This window comes from Phallusia mammillata, chromosome 5 (assembly GCF_965637545.1).
Source record: "Phallusia mammillata chromosome 5, kaPhaMamm4.hap1.1, whole genome shotgun sequence".
Taxonomy (NCBI): Eukaryota; Metazoa; Chordata; class Ascidiacea; order Phlebobranchia; family Ascidiidae; genus Phallusia; species Phallusia mammillata.
This window is the reverse complement of record NC_137256.1, coordinates 21163868-21186678: the sequence shown is the minus strand read 5'-3', so window position 1 is coordinate 21186678 and position 22811 is coordinate 21163868. Positions and strand designations below refer to the sequence as shown.

Genomic DNA, 22811 nt, shown 5'->3' with positions numbered 1-22811 from the left:
CGCCACCTTGCAGTTTTGCAAAACTCGGCGCCTATGGTCCGAGGCATGAGATATGTGTCAACAGCTTATACCAGTGGTTCTCAAACTTTTTTTATTGTCGGGGTCAAATGGTAGTTTTTTTAAGTGTGTAAGGAGCCACAAAAAACGAGATCTCAGAAAATCACTAAAGATTATTCCTTAAAGCTAAAATAGCAATCTTAGGTGGTTTTATGACGTCCGGTGCGAGCCGCAAAATAAGTAGTTGGGAGCCGCATGCGGCCGTGAAAGCCGCGTTTGAGAATCACTGGCTTATACAGTTAATGTTTATCACAGAGGTCATCTGTACACTTAAGGTCAAGGAGGTTGTTTAAATGTCCACACTCAATATCAAACATTGTTTGTAGGTCACAAAAAACATTTGTTTTCCTTCAGTCAATAAAAATCAAAACCTATTCAACTTGAGTGAATATAAATTCACAAACTGCAACATATCCGAAAATCTCTTTATTTCTATACTTCGACGCAAATCCTATTCAATTGAAAACCAGTGACACCCTTTGATTTCATCTCTCAATCCTTATTGTCAAGTGCTTGAGCCATAAATATTCTACCCAGAGTTTGTGATGAGTAATGGCATACTTTGTCACAATAAGCAGATACTTGACCTGCAAAAAGTAAAGGTGGGATATTAACACAAGAAATTTTGGCAGCTATAGGCAGCAGTTTCATGATTGCCTTTTCACAATTTTAAAAGTGAAAAAGGTTCATTTTAAAGGTATTACATGTCGAAAGTTTCATGTAAAGTTATGTATGTACAACAGTAGATTTAGAAAGAAGTTGAAATGTAAGTTTCATATTTGGACCACAACAAGAAAAGCTGTACATTACAATATAAATACTTGTTGAATAGCTATTCAGACAAGTCTGGGTAATCGCATAATCTGTTTGATGCATATGAATAATAAAACAAACATACAGCCATTATTTAAGAAAGTTTTAAAAGTTGTTTGCATAATCCCGTTAACTGCATACAAAACTTGGTAAATTATTAATACAAATGACCAAATTTTTCTGGTGATTTTTAAGACTGCATATTCCAAAGTATGAACTATCATTGCTGTCAACTAACCTGCTGCTAGCAACGCATCTATCCTTGGTGGCTGTGGTACAGGTTTAAAAAGTTTGCTGGCATCCTCTTCAGGAAGAGGTGGTTCTCCTCTTTGCGTCCTTGCAGCATTTTCAGTTTGACGGCGTTGAACGTGCAAAAGTTTGTTCTGGTGCTGTTTGGCTGCTGATCGTTGATACTGCACAAACTTTCCACCTTCCTGTGTCACCTCATCAACTGATGACATCATCAGATGAAGCTGACGCTCAAGAGACGAACTAAAGCACAGGTATTTTTAAACTACAATAGCAAAAAACACAGCAGAAACCTAATTGAAAACCAGTTATTCAGGATGGTTTTTAAAGTTTTACCCAGAAGTTGCTGAGAAAATAAATCTGGGTAAATTAAAACATTTTTTTTGATCAACTGGTTTGTTAATTTCTATGTGAAAGTAGCACAGTCCAATGTTTTTTTTTTTAAATTGAATGATAAAAGACATTGATATTAGTTGACAGACCGCGTAGCCAGTGTATGCGCGGTGTGTGTGGCATGTTGTGCATTGCAATCTCTCTGATAACATGTTTACTTCTAACAAATATGTTAAGTTGCAGTAACACTGTGTTGCGTTCAATAAGCTCCATCCTTATTCAAACATCTTAATTTTTGCTGGTGAAGTGTAAATTAGCAACTGTATTGACAGTTTGTAGTGTTTATACAAAGTTTGAATAATTGGGAAGAGATACTTGGCATATTGGAATCCTGATCAAACACTTTTATCTGTACAGCCACGTGTTTACAGCATAAGCACTTTGAAATGTTTAGAAAACAGGTAACAAAAAATGCAGTGAGTCACAATAAAACAAATCGCTCTCACCTGTGAGAAAGATTTAGATATTCTACTTTTTCTGGGATTGGGTTTTCTTTTTTCAGTTTGAGAAGCAACATGTTGATAAGTGGAGAATTCTTTACCCGGATTGGAACCTCTTCATAAATGTCATTAAAGGCTAATCCCTCTTTTTTCACTCTATAAGAATCAGATGTTTACTTTAATGATAAGTCAAAACATGTAACTGCGTGCGAGTCTCATCAAACAAACCTACTACCCTGTATGTGTAAACTAAAAACAGTAAGTTCCATTAAATATATTACAAAAAAAAACTAACTACAAGAGCAGCATTCACCTGTATATTTTTGCTTTGCCCACCAAATAAGACACAATATTTTATAAAATACAATAAATACAGGAGAATTGGGATCTTTTTGTAGTTAACAGACATTTTCATTTAAAGTTTTTTCGAAGAGCTTGTTAACAACTAATCCTATTTTTCAGAAATCGGGTATAATTCTGCAACATTTATAAACACATAAAACTACCTCACAGACCCCTTGATCATTTTAGTGATATAAAGTTGTACAAAAACGAAGACAAAAACAACTTACGATTCATAAGAAAAGTGCTTTGCTTTATACATTTCCATCATTTTTGGAGTTAAGCGATATGCCTTTAGTGATAAATAACCCTGACTGGTTTTAATTGGATCAAAAATCAGCACAATTGATTCCTCAATGGCAGACTGATAAGAAAACTGTGAGTCTAGGAATGCTCGATTGATAAAGTTTCCATGATTTGAAGACTGATACCATCCAACATGAAGATGGTCAATATTCACATGACGAAGTGAACGCATCATGTCCATCTGGTATTGGACTGCGAAATACTTAATGTTATGTTGGCAACTTTAAATGTTTAGACGGGTGGTTCTTAACCGCTAGCAAATCTTTCACCTGTGGGAAATTATGTGCATACACTGTATGCCATACAGAGAGAAATTGTAAGTCTATTGTACCCAAAGTGTCATTTTCAGTTTTACTTGTATTTCCAAGATCATAAATCTAATTATTTAGTCACAAAAATAAGTGCTTTCAGTTGAACGGAAATACAAAACACATTGTTGGTAAATCAAAGCACAAACAACATAATAACAGAAAGGGAAATTCAAACTAGGTGATTGACTTTAGTGTAAAACTACACCAAAAAGTTTAAGAACCACTACATTAGACCTTTCCATATGTATAAAGCAAAATGCTACAAATATACAATAAGCCAGGTTTACCAAACCTTTGACATTGAAAAATAGCGTTAATTTGAGATTATTTGAAGCGAATGTTACAGAAAACACACAATGTGATTTATACCTTCATCAAAATCAGATGTTTCATTTGTTCTTGGAAAAGGAAAGCAGTTTGTTATTTCCAATGTATCACCCACAACGAGCCCCAGTAAAACACCCTGGACAAGTTCTGGGCCCCCACTATCCTCTTCACAGTGTTTGATGATTCGTAACACAACCTGTCACAGTTATAAACAGATGTTCAATTAAAAATTGCAAGAAGTGTGTTAACGATAAAAATATAATACAAATATGGGGATTTTTGTATGTCTAAGGTAGTGACAATTTTCAGTTTTCTATATGTTCAGATAAAAACAATTTATAGGAGTGTTGTAGCAACTATTAAAACCACAAAATATCGCCTTCATATTGTTCATGCTTTTCCATTTAAAAAAACGTATATGGTGCAGTCCATAAGTGGTTCACAATACTTTTGCAGTGTACTGTTGCTTTTAGTAAAACTAACAATAGTTTGTTTTGCCAGGGAAAATAAAACTCTGCTCAATTGTGTTGTAAACGCAACTAGCCAACTAAATTTTTGAATTGTTAATGTTTTTTTTAGCAACAATGAACTATAATTAAAAATGTTATAATTGGTTTTGTGACCAAGTTTCACAAATTACAATCATACATTTCGTTTTTTAAACGTGTTGTAAACGAATGAACAACGGTTCCCATGCCCGATAATTTACATAACTTTTTACCAAAGCTAGAAATAAATATAAACTTACCAATCCATCAATCTGTATGTTTTTTACACTAGTTTCTTGTGAATTTGCCTCCATTTTTACCTGTTTTATAACAAACTTTGTGAAAAAGTTAACGCAAATGCATTTCACAAACGTGGGAATATTTTTAAATCCCATGAGCATAATATATATTTTCCGTTTAAATCAATGAGCGATGCTATTATTAACTTAAATAAATTGCTTTGTTAACAAATTATATTTTTTTATCAAATCTATTTTACAACTGCATCAAATTTTTTTTGGATATTAACTGACAAGAAAAAAGGTTGACGTACCTCTGGAGTCTTATTTGGCGTCAATTTGTGTTACTGAATAGGTTTAAATCAAAGTACAATTAGAGATCCACTGCCTCCATTACTATACAATAGATAACCTTTGTTGTATGACAACTGTCAAGAATGCAATTGTTTGCGCACTATCGTAATGTTTTCTGTCTTGTCTGTGATGTCACAAAGCGTCTTTGGATCGTTGTTATGTGTAATTTTGCATACCTAATAGGCTAAAATCAGCTTTCGTATTGCTAAATACACCTTCAGGCTTAATATCAAAATAATTGCAAAGGGTCCACCGGGCAAAATTTTTAGAAAAGTTTGGGAACCGCTGCTCTAACCTGTTCACCTAACTATAAGCTAACAGACGTTTCTAAATTTGCAATTTTGAAAGTCAATCAGGCCTTATACATATACTCCTTTTTGTTTAATAACAGTAAAAAATGCCATTCGAGGATTATATTATTTTAGTAAGCGCGAGACAAAATAAATGCTGCAAAAAGGCAACAACGGAAAATTTGCAAAAATTGCACCACGAATATTACGAAAACAGTTCATATTGTACACATCGCTTGCAGGTTACAGAAAAATGTCAGTGCAATTAACTGTTATTAAAGCGTAAACAAGAATAAAAAATAATGTAAATAGGTTTCCACATTTAGTTCTTGTCACCAATCACATCTTTTAATAAATCTTGCAATTCTTTTTCTTCTTGTGTCATATTTCGCAGGTCGGTGTTCATAATAGTGTTTTTAACTTGATTCGTTTTGCCGTGGACCTGAGAATGATAATCTGTGAGCAGATCTAAAAGTTGCTTTTCCTCTTCAGAAAGCACCGTCTTCTCTTCCTTCTTATTGTCAGGATTCTTAAAAACATTTAAAATTTGCAACTCTTTGTTAATTGGTTTCCAACTTACACTTACGTCTTGCTTGCTTAAATCTTCTTCCTTCTTGTTGTCAGTGTTCTCAGTCACATTTAACATCTGTAGCTCTTTGTTAATTGCTTCACCACTCACACTTGCATTTTGCTTGCTTAAATCTTTAATGACATCACGCACGACGTCAGCAAGATCAGGAGCCGATGACGTCATATTGCTAGCTTCGTTATTAGCACTGTCGTTCTGTGACGTAGTGTTTGATGACGTCATATTTTGGAGTTGTGTAGTTGTTGGTGATGAGTTTACTGTTGTTGGTGACGTGGTGGCTGACACGCTTTCAGTCGTTGTACTTTGTGACGTAATCGTTGATGACGTAGAGGAAGGGATTTCGTTCGTAATTGCCTTCTGAAGTTTATTAAATATTTCTCGGAGCTTGGGAGTGATTTTTAAGTCGGGTTTTTCAAGCTCCTCTTTAATTATTTTATAACAATCGTCGATCACAGTTGACGGAGTTGTATTCACTTTGACTGGTGTGGCTTGGACCGGGTTAAGAGTTGTTGGAAACTGTCGCAAAGCTTCAATCGTTGTCAAGCAAAAGGCGTGCCAGGATTTCTGCTGGGGACTGGACAGCGCCGAAAGTTCAAAATCATCTGAAACATTGTTACTGTTTTAATATTGGCAAAATTTACAATTTAAAAATTGTGATAGTTAACACCAATTACTGAAAAATACAACTTGGCGAATTTATGATGAGTTTAACATTTTTTAGTTTTAGAACATCTTTTTGAGAAACAGTAATTTTTTTAATTTTTGGCAACCGTAAAAGTAAAGGCACTCGACTTCGCGTGTTCCTCACCTTTGGGATGAACTCTGACCTTGACCACGTGATCAGGCAGCAGTCGTGTCATATTGCTAAGCACCAGTGACGTCACACCTTCATTGGAAAGCAACTTTATCAAATCGAACCCAGTGGTGCCTCGAGCCTGTTCAACTAAAGTTTTCATCTCTTGTGACGTCACGATTCCGTCCTTGTTGACGTCAGCGATTGCGAAAATGTAACCAGGGGCAACGGACGAATCTTTACCCAGTGTTCTGTAAATAGTTTTTTTATTTAACTTGTAAAAAATGATTATGTGACAAATAGCGGAGTGGGTTAACCAACTGTTTGTTCTTGAAAATGTATCTTTTCTTAAAAAATCACAAAATTTTTCCAAATGTATTCTTGTTATATTGGCATATATACATGACGTCGCAAAAGAGCGAGCATTTTTGACTCAGTTTTAATTTGCTAAACAAAAATAAAACACCTCCAAACCATTTATCGAAAAATTCGGTTTAATACAGAATATCCTAAATTTCACTTAAAAACTGTTTTACTTACTGGTCTAGCGTCTCTTTGTAGAGATTAGAACATTTTAAATTTTTGGTCACCCAGTCTAAAACGTCATTTCTCGCATAGCGTAGCACATAGCAAATGATGCAATCACCAAAAAGCTGGTTCATAGTAGTGATGTCACCCCAAATGCCATCACTTGACGAACCTGAAACATATTGAGAAAATTTTGTCATTTTATTTCATTTCAAATTAACGCTGATCAATGTTTTCTTTTTGTTCCTCAACTTTTTATGCATGTATCAAAAAACACCCAAAATATTTTTATAAGCAACTTACAAAATTATAAGCAACTTTGTGTAAAGGATTAAACATACTTTGGGTCACAAATAACATTTACTCCTGGGTGTTTCAATAGAGTTAATAAAATTTATTGAACTTACCAAACATCAAGTCATGAATTTTCGAGAAAAATTCGGTTTCTGTATAGCTGTCGTTTCGCATGGTGGCATCCAAGGCCGCGGTAAGATTTTCGTTCTAAAAAATTGCACATTTTATAATTAGTGTGTGAATTTGCTGAAAAAAGGTTTCAAATCCACGCTAGTTGGGAATAAAAAATAAAGAAAAAACGAAAAAATATACAATCTACAATACCAAGATGAACAAAAAACGCAAAATTTTTGATCCATTCTGTTTTAATAAAGAAAAGCATAAACAAAAAGATACAAGTCGGTATTTGAGTGTAAAACGTTTCGACAGTTTCTATTGTTATCGTCAGGTGAAGTAACAACAACAAAAGGGATGCAACGATAAGCATAATATTAAAATTTATATTTTCTCACCGATTTACGATAGAAATCAAATGCTCCTTGCATCTCTAGTTGGTCAACCACGCCATCCGAATTTCTGTCCAGTGTCCGAAATGCCGCTTCCCAAACATTTACTATGATACGTTTTGTACCAGACGCTGTAAAGCAATTAAAAAAAATTGGTTACCTATAATTTATAGTTAAGCGTCTTAAATAAATCTTTATACCAACCGATAAGCAAAGTACGACCAAAGCGGGTTACGAACGAGCTATCACGCCGTTAATGGCATAAAATGTTTTAAAATCAGAAAGTAAATGTATGGAATCTGGCATTATGGATTGATTATTCAAAGCTTCAGACATTTTTTTGTGAATACTATTTTCTAAAAGAGTGTTTCTCATATTCTTAGGTCAATGTATAATAATGAACAAAAATTCGTTTTTCGTTTGATATGTCGTGAGGTGGTCACTATATCACGAAAACCTTTCACGAAATTGAAATCTCACGGATTTTAAGGTCACGGACTTATTATAAGAAACACGTCGTTTTGTGTTAATGTTTAAAAAAACTTATCTTTTTTAAATATATTACCCCTTTTCGCTTTATAAATATGTTTCAAAGCTGACTTAAACGTTAAAAAGGCATATAGAAAACGTAATTACTAACCATTACCTTGACAGCATGCAATTTGCACTACTTTTAAAAATATTCGGTTTAGATATGTTTGCGACGAATTAGCGGTATTCTGAACTTTATGGATAAACGGCTTATAATAAGAAGGACTCCAAAAGTGCATTTTCAGGCATGGTCAACATCTTGTAAAAAAAATTACCCATAAGTGATAGTTGTTCGCTTTTGAGATTGGAAACGCATTTTGAAATATCCATGTAAGACCTAATTAGCATCGTCATCTTTTTGTTGATGTATCTGCACATGCATGACTCAGCTTCTTTCATGTTTGCGCCAGGCTGTGCTGTAAACAAAACGAAGTTACTAAAAATGTTTTACATCAAACAAAAATCGGTTAAAACGATTTCTTAGGCGAATTTTGGGCCTAAAAGTATTTAAAGATAAGAAAAATACAACTAAGTGTTACTAGAGCAATATTTTCCAAAGTGAAAGTAAAATGCGCTTTGTTATATGGCACAAAAAAGCCAAGTAGTGTTTCCTTTATTATCTTGCGTGCGTATGAAACATAAAACAGTCTGGACAGCGGATGAGTGCAGTCGGTTTATTTTCAAAGAAAAAAAAGATTTGTCAAAACGTTATGTCTATAGAAATATTGACTAGCCTATTTATTACTTATTTAAAAAAAAAATCTCCAACGAACCGGAAACCTGTCCAACAGTAGAATCGACCAAATTGGTAAATTCGTTCAAATTTAACTCAGAGTCGCCATCTTGTGAGCCAAAATCGACCCACGTTTGTAATTGTGACAAAACAAAGGACATCTCGCCATCGTTAACTGAAATAATAAAAAAATGATCAAATCTATTAGTCCACTTAGTCCTGCTTCCTTAGGCGAAATATTAGTCAAATATTCATGTTATTGTTAGAAATACAAGTAGGATTTATCAAACATATCCGAATTTATATTTTCCAGATATGTTGGCGTGTATAAACTTCGTAATTTAAAAACATGATTTCATTTTACACTACACATCTCAGAAAAAATATTTTGGGAAAATAAACATAATCACAAACTTTTTGTCAACTATACATACAGAATCTGTTTTAGTGACGGATTTATTCCATGCAGTTAAAGTAATATCATTGGTGATCTGTATTTCTAAAGGAATTTCCAAAAGAGGTTTAGGTAAGAACCAAACTTACGCAGGTTTTCTGATTCCAGCTTGATCACGATTTCCGAGGCGCTAACGAGGTTATTACCATTTAAGTCAAGATCGTTGAAAAATAGCCTTAAAATGGATGAGACAGTCGACACGCCCTCTGAAGCTGGAAATAAATGGATGAGTGCAAAACATGTTTCACATTTCTCAAAGTCAAAATAAGCTCAAAACATAACTAATTTTTTGTGTGTTTTTTCGTTGAAATCGCAAATGGAATACAAGAAATGTGATGAATTTTTGTTGCATAAATGTAAGGGATAATTTATTTGTTAAAAATGCTTACCCACTAACTGTCCAACATTGGTGTTATATTCCAATTTGCATTCAGTCAAATTTCCTGCAAAATAAAACACTGTGTGTTAAAACAATTATTGTTCAAATTCAACGCAGAAATTAAACTCCAATGAAAAAGTATTCTGTTTTAGAAAAAGCATCAGCACAATAGCTCGTAAAATAGAGCAGTATGAAAGGTAAACCCTTTTGATCTTTTGTCCTCAAACGTACGTCAGGTATATTCAAATTAAGGTATAAACGTTATGCTTTGTTTATAATCGATTATATAGTCTTAGTCCATTACCAAATAATGTCACTTCATAGCAAAGAAATCGTTTTTAATCACTTATTCTTGCACTTGTCAGTAGATTAGCACTGTATTGATTACTAAAGCACATTTCAGGCCTTTGATTGGCTCTTTTTAGGCATTAAAAATTTATTTCGTAGACTAAAGTGTGGTTTGTTTTACAGTTTAAAATCAATAGGGGCTGCGAAAAGCATGACAGGCATTGACAAAAAACGTCCCCAAAACGGGTTTAAATATCAATACACATTTGGCCTTGGGTCCACAACGATTTCTGTCACATTTAGTGGTTAGACTTACTTGGTATGGCTGCTCCGAGGCCAGAGTGAAACAAAAATACCACTAGAACACCAATAAAATTCTTCATTATCATGTACTACGATGAAAACACTGTAAAATCGAATCAAATTGCTGACGAATTTAGAATTTACATTTGATTTGTAAGTTACTAACACCAACATTCCAGTATAAAAATGCAATGCTGTACATTACTGGAATACAATGACTACTAAATTATTTGTGACTCCGGTTGTATTAAAGCTTTGTAATGATAAAACATTACAATCTGATTACGCTTCAGTCTACAATACAAAAACACAACTACAAAAAACAATTAAAATTAAAACCTTCAGCAATGCCCTCTTTAAAAGATGCGTTGTATACAACTTTTAGTTTTCACTGTATAGACACGCCTTCTATTGACAATTGACACAAAACTTCATCACGCATAAAGTAGAAATTACTTGGTGTAACTTAACCCAGTCGAAATGAAATTAATTTTGAGCAAACTTTGGCTCTTCTACCAGGCAAACTAAATTAGCTTTTTGCACACGGGCGGTTACTTTGCGTACAAGACGTAATTGTTCATGGCCTGAGGGTCCATAGCAATGTTTCGAGTGCATTTGTGGCCGCGTGTGTCTTTAGTGCTTAGTGCATTTAAGGTTATTCGGTGTCTTTCTAATCCGTAATTATACAAGATCACTTACGCCTTGTGTCTTCAAAATGCATATTGTACAATTTTGAGGGAAAGTATACACACCATCGTAATAGGACTTAAGTTTCAACAGTTTCCAAAAATGTGAAGTTGGAAAGATTAAGATATCAAACTTTAATGACCTTTTTGCAAATTTATAATTTAACAAAAGCTGTATAGTATTGATATGCCTGAAACTTTGGCTTTAAAGGAATGACATAAGCAACAGTAATCGCCACATAAACAAATGTAACAATTTCAATTTTCATTGTTAAATAACAATTTACCAAAATTTAGGCAGCAAGATAGCTTTACTTAACAAACCGTCTATCCCTAAATTTAAACAACAACAAGATTAATCAAAATGACATTTTGCGGAAATAATTCGTCATTGTGACGTAAAGCAAGGGATTTCTTCCTTGTGCTGGTGCAACTGTAAACATGTATGTTAAGCTAAACGCAACAAACGATTTGAACTGTATAAAGGGTAATTGTTGCAAAGTACGCCACACTGAGTAACATAATGTCATAAACCATTGTTAACATTATGTTCTAACCAACTGATATTTATGATTGTTCATTGGCCACTTCAACCAAATACACAATAGCTTTGTTTCTTGAAGCCAGCTTTGTAAAACATTAAAAAATGAACGTCACTTCGAATTGTCTGTGCCTTAATTTATCAAAATACACAAAAAAGTTCGGACTACATACAACAAAGTAATATCTCAGCTGCCAAACGCGCCTAGCCTGTTTTGTACTGGCACTTTTTAAAGTTTTGCATAAATATGTTCAGAAACTGTTACTACTATCTGTGCTTGTTACTACTATCTGTCCAAAACCCGTAACAGCACTGCCAAACTAAACGCAACAGTTAAAGAATAAAGCATACAGTTCCGACCTTTTGACATTTGTTTTAGCAAGGGTGGTGTGCAATGCATAGTGACGTCATAAAACGTGCAGTCGACTCGTTCTTTTCACAAATTGGCTGTAACGAATTGTTACTATCTCTGCGTGGACGGCAAGTGCTCGTTAAATTGCGACTGCGTCGAGATTAGCGCTGAGATAAAGTTGCGCAACGATATTGCCAACAAAATATTTGCCAGGTGCTAGTTGGTGTAACTTTGCTGGTAAACATAGGCATCATTGTTTTTTAACTAACGCTTAGTGCGCGTCGTAAGTAGTATTAAGTTTTTTGTTTTGTGTTTATGTTTTTGGGGGTCTATTTTAGCAAAATTAATAAACAAGTATTTGTTTTACAAATTATTGTTCAAAAAAAGACACATTTATTTTTTGGAAAAATGCACGTTATTATTGTTTTTTGATATTGGTGAAAAGAATGTACAATAACCTCTGTTAATCCAGAAATGTTAGTCAAACTTTCGTTATAATTTGGTCAAGTATTTGCGAATTGATTGCAGCAAAAATTGCCTATGTTTGCCCAATTGCTGGAATCTTAACAGCCGACCATTTTAACTTGGTCTTCATCAATAATTAAACGTCTAATGTTTCTAGATACCTAGTGGCGACAAGCATGATAAATTATTAATGATCAAACGGCGCGAAACGGCAGCAATATTAAATAAACACTCCCAATATCATGGTGTCGATTGCAACTTTTAAACCAGTACCTAATGCACAGGAGAACGTACCCGTCTAGGAAAGAAGGGACAGACTTTGTCTAGGTTTATAATGTTTTGTGGTACATGTAAATTGTATGCATTTCTATAACACACTTTAGACCAGTGGCTCTAAAACCCTTTTATTGCCCCTAAGAAAACCAAATGAATTTCATTTACCCATTTTCACATTAGGAAAAACAATCTATGACGTCACAAAAGGGTGGCGTCATGGAGCTATGTAATTACCTCCCAACTAAAAAATTACATAACCATTTGGTGGTAAAGGTTCAGAACCACTGGTTTAGACTAAATATTAATTAATTTAAATTCACTAACACACAACAGTATAGTGTTCCATGCAGTTGTGGACACCCAAAAAAAGCCTTACCAAACTTTACAGGCCGATTAAACTGATTGTGGAATCCTATTTCGCGTGCAAAGTTTGACATTAAAATTTAATACACAACACTCAATCCTGTTGCCCCATAGCTCAATTTCAGCTAAAAATTATGTTATTTTTTCTCATTTTTTTTGCTTAGTTGTAAACTATACAACAGCTTTTCTGTAGACTCATTCGCTGATTATAATATATTCTAGTTGTCGCTTATAACGGGGCGACTTCCTCGATGTGTATGTTAGTGGTGTGACGTAACCGTTAACGCCGAAATTCTCTGAATTACATCGACATTTGTTTGTTGTGTAACAAGGGCAAATCAACGGGATTGCAGAACATACACTAGAGCTATTGACAAGCTCAATGTTGTTATTTTCCTCTATTTTCCCCAAAGGCACAAACTGTTCTCAGCAAGTGCTGCTGAGAAAAATTGGAACCACCGAACTTGACTTTAAACAAAATACAATCGAAAGAAAAGGAACATATACGATGGGTGTACATTTTTATTGCGAAATGTGAGGTGTGTTTTTTGTACAAAATACAAACAAAGAAAGTGCAATGAATCGTCATTAACAACACTTTTAAAAGCAAACGAAGTTTTGAAACTTGTGGGCATTTCATTAACGTAAAAGCACGGACAAATCCTCAAACATAAACCATATTGTATTCACTCTTAATTTGTGCACTTATATTTAAACGAACAGTATTTGTTATTTAACGCTGATTTCCTAAACAGCTTAACCAACAATTAGGAGATAACGTTTTTCATTTCCCAGTGTCCTATACAAAACGGCAAAGACACTCTTCTTTGCAGCAGAAACATTTCTTGCATCGGTTGCTCTCTTCGCTATCTAGCGGATTACAGAATAGTTGTTTTTCCGGTGCAAACCGTTCCACTGGAACTGGGCACCACTCGTTGCGAACCAAGCTTTTAAACACCGCGAACGGCCATCGTGAGGCTTGCACGGGGTTAAGCACGCCCACTAGCAGCTCACGTGACCAATTCGTAAAGTTCTCGAAAATTCTCGGCATTACTGAAAAATCGCCGTTCCTCCACAAAACAAATTCCTTGTAGCCCAAATCCCTGCGGGACGACTTACTCCATGGTGTTTCTCCTGATATAAGATAAATTACTAGCACCCCTAGCGACCATACGTCGCATTCTTTAGTGACTATAAACTTTGGTTTGGAAGGTATGTCCCTTGGTGGAGCCCTGCTTTGCACCAGATCATGCGAAGTTGGTGATTTTCGAGCAAAACGCTTCCGACAGATCAGCTTGTTTTTGTCCGGTAGGTGGTGCAAGTGAGGACAAACTTCTTCTCCCTGCGAGACGATAAAAAACAAAAGGAATTTTATTTTGCTTTAAGTGGTTGAACATGAGGTCATTCACTATGATTTTATTGCACTTGATATCGCATTAGCCTGCAGCTCTTTTAGGACATTTGTGCGGGTGCAAACACTGAAGGAAATGGCTTAAAAAGTAAACTGTGTTGTAGCTTATATACTTCAAATCTTTTTTTTATTAGGAAAACCATTTCACTTAGATTTCAAGACAGCATTTATGACTATCCGGCTCCGACATGGTTATATTTTGGAAAATTAACTAAATAATTGGCTACATCTAGCTTAAAAGTTTGGCGCCCCTGCATGAAACCAATACCTTGCTAAAAACAAACTGCGCAACGTTACAAAAGAGCGTTAAGAGTGCAACACTTATTATTAAGTACAATCTTTGTCCAAGCTCTGCCAGAATTTAAGTAACTGCGTGTAACCCTATTTGACTTAAATTACGAATAGCAAAATTTTGCCTATACATCTATCTTGACTCGTGTATACTTGATTTTACCCGGGTGACTGGCTATGACTCGCGTAAACATTAAAATGACTCAAGTGCGAAACTGAGACTTGCTACTCGCTATACCTCATTGTTTCGGAAAATATATATATTTTCTAGTTTACAATTCGAACATCAAATATATAGTTTCAAGCTATGTGCTTACGACTAATATTAGCACAGAATTTACCTCTGAAATGATGTCCTCACAAAGATGGCGCCGAATAACATGACGTAGCATTTCAGGAGGGTGGTAGGGGGTGCAAAACAGGGGGTCAAGTTGTGGGCCGTTACTTTCCAATTCCCTTGCACTGCCAAAGTCGCAAATTTTAACATGGAACCGTTCACGGTCGTGGATTAAGATGTTTTCTGGCTTTAAATCGAGATGAGCATATTTCTTCTTGTGTATGTACTGCAGCGCGTTGGATATCTGCACCAAAATGAGAGAATTATTTTGCATCGATGTAATCGTTAGTGTTACCATGTCAGCTAAACAAAATAAACATGTTTTGCCAAACGTCACTTTAACGTTTATCGTAACGGTCAATTGTAAGGAAAAGTGCTTTGCTAACTTCTTTCAAGAAGGAATTCTTAGTTACAAAACAAAAACGACAAACAAAAGACCAAAGTATGAAGTAATAATATAGAATTGACTATCCAGGTAGACTGGTTTGTTTTGGACAATTGTCATCTTTTATTTTTGTCAATATATAACATCTGACGTTACTCATATTCTAATCTCTCATAAAGGATTTCGTACATAGTTGCGTCACAGTAGAGTGGCAGGCGCGAGTGACGTCACTCAAGGTCGCATCGAGAAGTGCAAAAAATCATTTTGTTGGTTATTACTTAATAACAACTCGTCATCGGGAAAGGAGGGACGTTATACGCTGAACAACAATTAGTGAATAAAGCAGTGATTCTCAACCGCGGCTCTCGAGGCCCCATGTGACTCCCAACTACTTATTTTGCAGCTCCCACTAAACCTCAGAAAACCACTAAAGATTGCTATGTTAGCTTTCAAGGTAATATTATTTATTGATTTTCTCAAGGTTTCGTTTTTTTTGCGGCTCAAAAAAAAACTACCATTTAGCCCCGACAACAAAAAATTTCGAGAACCACTGATGTAATGAAGTGTAAAAGCGTATGCCGTTTGTGCGTTAAACGGGGTCTTTGTTAAGATTATTTGTTTAATCAATTGAAGTATGTACTAAACAGAATCAGAAAAGGTCATCTAGTTAATCGGGCATCTATTGGACACCCGATGCCCTTGTGGCGAGTTTACACCAATAAACGAAACAATTTCAGGCTATCAAGCCACTTCCAGTGTCAATTAATGTCACCAGCGTTTATTGGGAACTGATCTCACCCCAACGAGAAGCAATCTCACGCAATCGATCTTTTGCTGATTCATAAAAAAGTTTGCGTCCAATTCAATCTTTAAGTGTCAATTAGTCGGTCATCCACTGTCAGGTGATGCAAATTAGCCAATCAGATTGACCTTTTATTGATCGTAGTGCGGTTAAGAGAAAGGGTCGTTTGAATGTATTGTTAATTTTTTTTTTGGCTTTGCCTTAAAGAGACTTTACTTACGCTGTTGACGTCACAATGTACGTCACTGAAAAAGTAAAAATTTAGTCGGTAAACGAAACTAACGTATTAAAAACAATTCTTTCCTCTGAAAACATTTTTTATGGTTTTGTTTAAGAATTTTGTTAAAAGGGCATCGGTAACTTTTGGGTTTATATATGTACAACATTTTTGCAATTTAATGAATTGTTCACAAACGCATGTAACTGATGTAGCCCTCATACCACTGATGATGACATTAGCATTTACCGAAACGTTTGATTAATAAAGCATGTCGCTTTTTAAGTCTACTTGGGCCGTTATTTCACCATTGAACTTATGAAGAGATCCATATATTGTGTTCCAAAATAAATTGTGATTATCGGAACACAAAATCATATATTAAAACAAAAACGACAATGTAACTTGCCTGCAAAACACACGACTTCACAATGACCTCAGGTAACCCCACTCCAGGCGTCACCACAGCGGCAAGGTCACCATAGGGCGAATATTCCAGTCCCATACCAAATTCAGTTTCGGTCTCATAAACAAATGACGTTATAAGTTTGGTCACGCATGGATGGTTTGACGCGTCAGCCTGTGATTGGATCTCTCTGTGAAAGCTGCGTTTTGATTGGTAGCGACGACTGACCCGTTTCAAAGCCACAAAATTTTGGTCGAGGTCCCCACATTTACAAGCGTTTGTTGTTGCCGTCAAGTCTGTAACATGCCAAATACAAAAATGTGAGTAAACAGACAAGCGTTTACAAATTATTGTAAAACACCATGTGATGTTGGACTCGGGTATGTTGACTTTTGTGTTTTCAAATACGTGATATATGTGTCTAAATAAAATACAACTTGCTTTTAATATAACAAGTTTTCACTTCAAGCGGATTTAAAGCTTTGTAGTATGTAGTTTATTTGAAACCTTTTCTGCTTCAGTTACACATTATTCCGTAAAACGTTTTTTTTTATTTTTTTAAATATGGTGTAATTTGAAACACCCGTTTTGCCTTCTTAAATGAGAGACTTAACATACCCAGAAACTAAAAACATAACGCTTTAAACCTTGTTTATAATGACTGATTTGTAAGCACTGATTCATTATTATTCCTGCTTACTTTTTAGTTAATTAGACTGTTTCCGCTTCAACAGGCAATTCTGAGTTAATACTCCATACCCTAGCACAGCGCTCTTCAACCTTTTTTGGTTTGGTGAACCCTTAAAGTTGTTGTGACGAACTCTTGCACCCTGTTCACTTAAAATCAAAACTTTCGACGTAAACATGTTTGATGAAAACATTTGACATAAATTAACGTCAATCCGCACTGTGAGCAAAACGGTATTTGAAGTAGATATGCGTCAAGCGCACTGAAAATGTTAGACATCAAGATTTTTACAAAAGTACAGAGGTTCATTCATACATCAGTTGAAACCTACATCTTTTTTCTAATATCCTGAAGGTCAAATATTAATGGTTTACTAAAAGTTTGTATATTTTGGTGCTCCCTATAGGGTGCACCGTGCACACCGGTTGAAGAGCACTGCCCTAGCATACAAACAACAACAACACCAAACAAACCTTACCAATTGATTTTGAGTAAACTTTTTTCGATTCTGCGTCTTCACTTGCAGCATTTAGAGTTGTGTCTTTTTTTAGCAACGACACTTTTGCAAATCTTCCCCCGCCCAAATGCTTGATTTTCCCGTAAACGAGCGAATTTTCTCCCGTTTGAGGTCTAAGTTCTCCGCTTGCGGCCGGACCAGTGTGCAATGTAGCTATGCGTTGCATTTTGGTTTGTAACAGACCATCACCAGTTTAAATCTTAAAAATCTGGCAAAAAAGAATGGCGATTTATTTTAGGCATTTTTAGGTAAATAGTCTACAGCGTAACCCTGCCATATACAAATAATATTAAAATTTTATACAATTTAGGCGACTACATATCAGGTAGTTGGAATCTATGCGACATAACTTATTTTCTGACTCAAAAATTTCTCCAAAGTCACTGTTTTAGTATTACACACTTAAACCATAAAACTTTTGCCTTGCTTCATGCTTAAATCACAAACATTTAAACCAAGTACACTAGCTAAATCTGCTCCTTTGCATTCTGTAATTTTTCTCAATGAAATCACTATCCATTGCGAAAAACACCTACGCAAGCCAATGCTTGGGAACTTGCCGACTCTCCCAGGCTAAGGGAAAGTCTGTTTATCGATTACATCTTTGCCATCAACACGAAAACAACAACAATCTGTTCTGTTGACTCCAGACGGCTCATATATGTAACTGATGTATTGGTTGGTTTATGGTAAATCATTTTTTACGTATCATCCATAACGGTTTGATCCCTCTGCAACATATGTATTTGGTACGACACTAACGAGGCTTACGAAAGCGAAACACATTTATTTGTAGCTTTTTTTCACTTTCAAATTTCCTACAGTTATTGGTTTGTTTTTGATTTTACGACAAGGAATATAATATAGATTTTTTACAAATTTTCGATTTTTTAAAACGAATGTGATACCGCTCAGATCGCGATTTCCTAGTCATATCAATGCACAACAGAATACCTATTCTGTTTTCTTATGTAGGAATTACCCTTTGTTTCAAACACAGGCGTTTAAAAGCGGTTTTAGCAAAGTTTTATGAATTTAACAATCACAGCATTCATCAAACACCGTGCCCAATAAAATTTGGTCCTTATTTGCAATTTTAGCTAAACGTTTAAGAATGTAAAAACGCTTCATTACTGTGTTTGACGTCACAATACCCTTTAGTATCAACCAATCATATTCTGAACTGACAGATCAAACAAAAAATAAAAAATTTATACAACGTCATAACTATTTATGACGTCATAAAAACATTTTGAGGGTCAACGCAAACAGTAAATAGAAATCAACTGCCTATACAAGCCACCCAAAATCTGTCCTTCGTACATCTCAAGTCTATTTCTATTGCTGATGACGTCGCCAAATTAATGACGTCACAAAATACGCAAAAGTTTCTGTGTTACAAATATGCTAACGTTCAAAACAGCCCAATTTGAGCGATTGGGTTTCTTTGTAAACCTACGGAATACTTGAAAGTCTATAACCAGTGGTTGACATGTAAAAGACTTGCAAATCGCCGGATTAGCAAATCGATTAAGCCCGTCGTTTCATCTCGCAAATATCATTGAATCGCACTCTTTAGTAGCCGACACAGCCTAGGATTTACAAAAGCTACATGAGAAAGAGGTCAACGTTTAAGTGTTGTATTGCCATTGGTTCCGATCTTTGTAATACCGCTAAAATGTAATCTAAGTTTGTCACTATATTTTGTGGACTTGCGTAGAGATGATGCTAAGTGATATATTTACGTTATTGGTTATGACGTCATATTCTGCAAAATACATCATTTTTTAATTGTGTTGAATTTAGAAAAAAATGATACAGTTACAATTGTACGTGGCAATTAGAAAAACTACACGTTATGTACATGAAAATATTTCCATGATATTTATGTTAACAAAACCTGATTTTGGTGTATATTACGCTTGAAAGTCCATTTGCCTAGGTCAAGGGTTCTTAACCCCTGGGGGTACGAAGCATCAAAGCAGGGGGTACGACATGCAGGGCATGAAATTATATGCTATTTAGGCAGATTTGTGAAGAAATGCGTAGCCTAAGTTACTTTGTTATATACAGTATTCAGAACGGGTTAGTTTTGTACTACTTACAATACTGTTTTCATGCATGCATTCAACACCCAAGTTATAGATACACTGAGTTTAATTGTTACAATTTTGTTTACTTCCGTCGGCCATTTTAGACAGGGGGTACGAGAAAATTTTATGAAAGCTCAAAGGGTACGAGCGCAAAAAAGGTTAAGAAACACTGGCCTAGGCGGTTAAAAATTTACCTATGCACTGATATTATAAGCAACAATGTGAAACTTTTTTAAAATGTATTTGCCACATACAGGTTTTCCAGTGATTTTACCTTGTAAATCAAGATACCGTTTCTATTTGTCCTATATCTAAACTAGTACATTGGATTTGAATAATATTTTTAGACACTGCTGACGATGCCTTTGCGGATGAATATACATCTCGGTTTTAGAGCTCTTTCCTTAAATAATTTTGGGTCAGATTTTTGGAACATTTGCTACGTTATTATTACTTCTAATGCGCTGCCCCATGTTTATATTTTTTCTTCTATTGTAATCGAAAATTAAGCAAAAACTTTTTTTAGGCAGGAATTCGGTTTAGTAAGTTAGTATAAACACTTTAAAAACTACTGTTTCATAAAAAAAAACTGTCCCCTATGAAGTACTCAAAACAAAATCTTAACACTATTAACTCATGGCCAAGTCCGGAGATCTTGAATAATATCAATAGCAAACAAAACAATTCGTTATCAAATGCAGCACAAAAGTAATTCATCCTTTGATCCAAATCGTCTGCGAAGCAACGCAAGTGAAGCCAACATTTAGATAGACTGTACCACTTTTTATACTGCACTTATATTCTTCATGAAAATGAAATTACATTCAGCACATATGGTTCTTTTTCTTACACCTACAAAAATCCAACCCATACGACATCCACCATCACTTATAAGTAGCCCTTGCAATCAACACAATGGGCCATTAGCATTAGCAATTCGTGGATTGGACTGCTAATAAATGCAATGAGGCCTAGTGGGCCAATCATTAATTTATTTTATCGATTTGTACTTACGGTAACAAAAAAGGGGAATTGTAGGCGTTTGTTATTGGCAATAATAGAAACATTATACAACTGCACGATTTTAACGTCATAATTATACTTGTTGTCATGACAAATGTGAAAGGCGATATGGTTATTTTGGACGTTTTGTGGTGTAAAATGATGACAAAAAAATCGATAAATGTGGAAACAATTAGCGGCATACAAGCTGTTTAGTAAAGTCCTTAAATAACACTAACATTTTATCACTAACGATCGCAAAACAAGTTTTTTTTTAAATTACGTTTTGTAATGTAATATGATTTATCTAATGCTATTTTAACTCGACTGAAAGTCATATTGTAAAGCAGTGATTCTCAAACGCGGCTCTCAGGGCCGCATGTGGCTCCCAACTACTTATTTTGCGGCTCGCACCAGACCTCAGAAAACCACCAAAGATTGGTATTTTAGCTTTCAAGCTAATAACTTTTGGTCATATTTTGAGATCTTGTTTTTTTGCGGCTCCTTACTTACTTAAAAAACTTCCATTTGGCCCCGACAACAAAAAAGTTTTTAAACCACTGTTCTAAAGTCTAAACTGTTACGTCTTTCAAATCAATTTCAATTTTTTTAACGCGTGGCCAGTGCTGGATTAACCATTAGGCAAAGTAGGCACGTGCCTACAGGCCAGTCACAAATCCAGGCCACTTTAAATGATTTGGCAACACTGATAATTCGAATTTTTTAGTTGGCAACCCTGATTTTTGGGCCACTTATAAAATGTGCCTACAGGCCAGCAGACCCTTAATCCGGCACTGCGCGTGGCCCCGTATGCTGTACACAACAACAGCGGCATCATAGTTTAGATCTGCGTCCACAGTTTTGTATCTCTTATCCACTGCAACAACCGAAAACATACGGCTAAAATTGGCGATTAATGGATTTTGCCAGTTCGCGGTGAGATTCAAATCCCAAAGTTAACAAGCCTTGTATGTCTTGATGGTACTCAAAACATTTGGCACAGTGGTTAGGAAAGGGTTACAACGAAATCTTTAGTACAATCCAGCAGATGGGGCAAAGACGTCACCACACAAATGCGTTTGGAAAATCGTGACGTCACAGAAAACACTATTCCAGCAGAGGGCGCCATCTTTACATTTTGGCAACTTGAAACAATTAAAACTCGCCGAGAGGGGGGCGCTTAGTCGGTTTTTGGGGGTAGTGACGTCATAATGGCACGACTGGTAGCAAAGTGGGGGGTGAGGGCCCTCGAAGAACGACTCGCGGCTTTTGTCTTAATTCGACAAAGTGGCAAAACTGGAACGTTTGCCTTTGGAGTAAACGAGGTGATTGGTATTGGGATGAAGGTAGTTTGCTGAGCTGAGAATTAAAACCCAATGATAAGTCAATTATTGTACATGGGATAGTTACAGTAGTTGTATATTAGTCAGATAAGTTCACGTTTAAATGTTACAGACTGTTTGCTGGGAATTTATTTTGAGGAAACTAATTACGACACTGTGCTAGCTGTGACAAAATATTTCACTATTTATATAAACGACAAAGGCAGCTTGAAAAGAACTGCTTTAAATGTTTAGAATAGAAAGATTGCGATGTGTGCCATATTAAAAACAAAAACAGTTTGACTTTACATATTTGGTTAAGTTGCTTGAAATTTTTATTTATTTATTTATTATTGTTGAACAGACGAACGTTGTAAAACAAATTCTTCAAAGGTATTTATCAATCTAATTAGCATGCGGCATAATGACAAAACACGTCGGTCGTGTACAAACACTTCCACTCATCCACTCTAAGCCACGCGCCGCAGCCTGTAACCATGACAACGATCGATCGGGATGACCCCAGAGCTGTCCAGAAGATAACACTCAAGTCAAGAGGAGTTTAACCCCCTCAAATCACAGCTAATCAAGTGCCCCTTGCCATTCCCTCTAATTTACTGCCGAACAAATTCCTTTGTGACGTCACAAAC

General features: G+C 35.4%; 3 protein-coding genes across 4 annotated transcripts; all 3 read right to left on the bottom strand.

Annotated features, from left to right (window-relative positions):
* Nucleotides 1-468: 468 nt before the first annotated feature.
* LOC145230099 (eukaryotic translation initiation factor 3 subunit H-like) lies at nucleotides 469-4105 on the bottom strand. Its single transcript, XM_080095475.1, has 6 exons — nucleotides 3987-4105; nucleotides 3281-3434; nucleotides 2525-2792; nucleotides 1959-2108; nucleotides 1109-1362; nucleotides 469-644 (listed from the first exon to the last, which is right to left on the bottom strand). The coding sequence occupies exons 1-6, from the start codon at nucleotides 4038-4040 to the stop codon at nucleotides 550-552; spliced, it is 975 nt and encodes a 324-aa protein (XP_079951601.1). The 5' UTR covers nucleotides 4041-4105; the 3' UTR covers nucleotides 469-549.
* A 612-nt stretch (nucleotides 4106-4717) lies between these two features.
* On the bottom strand, nucleotides 4718-10179 carry LOC145229957 (uncharacterized). 2 transcript variants are annotated; one of them, XM_080095299.1, is made up of 11 exons: nucleotides 10021-10179; nucleotides 9427-9480; nucleotides 9127-9249; nucleotides 8624-8758; nucleotides 8126-8266; nucleotides 7326-7450; nucleotides 6927-7020; nucleotides 6532-6691; nucleotides 6007-6242; nucleotides 5196-5800; nucleotides 4718-5138 (listed from the first exon to the last, which is right to left on the bottom strand). In XM_080095299.1, the coding sequence occupies exons 1-11, from the start codon at nucleotides 10091-10093 to the stop codon at nucleotides 4932-4934; spliced, it is 1953 nt and encodes a 650-aa protein (XP_079951425.1). In that variant the 5' UTR covers nucleotides 10094-10179; the 3' UTR covers nucleotides 4718-4931. The 2 variants fall into 2 exon arrangements, with proteins under 2 accessions (XP_079951425.1, XP_079951424.1); XM_080095298.1 differs by having other exon boundaries at nucleotides 4718-5800; nucleotides 10021-10146.
* Nucleotides 10180-13194: 3015 nt separating this feature from the next.
* On the bottom strand, nucleotides 13195-17948 carry LOC145229141 (serine/threonine-protein kinase SBK1-like). The gene is made up of 4 exons (XM_080094419.1): nucleotides 17706-17948; nucleotides 16543-16835; nucleotides 14734-14973; nucleotides 13195-14032 (listed from the first exon to the last, which is right to left on the bottom strand). Exons 1-4 carry the CDS (start codon nucleotides 17908-17910, stop codon nucleotides 13490-13492), a joined length of 1281 nt encoding a protein of 426 aa, XP_079950545.1. The 5' UTR covers nucleotides 17911-17948; the 3' UTR covers nucleotides 13195-13489.
* Between the last annotated feature and the right edge of the window lie 4863 nt (nucleotides 17949-22811).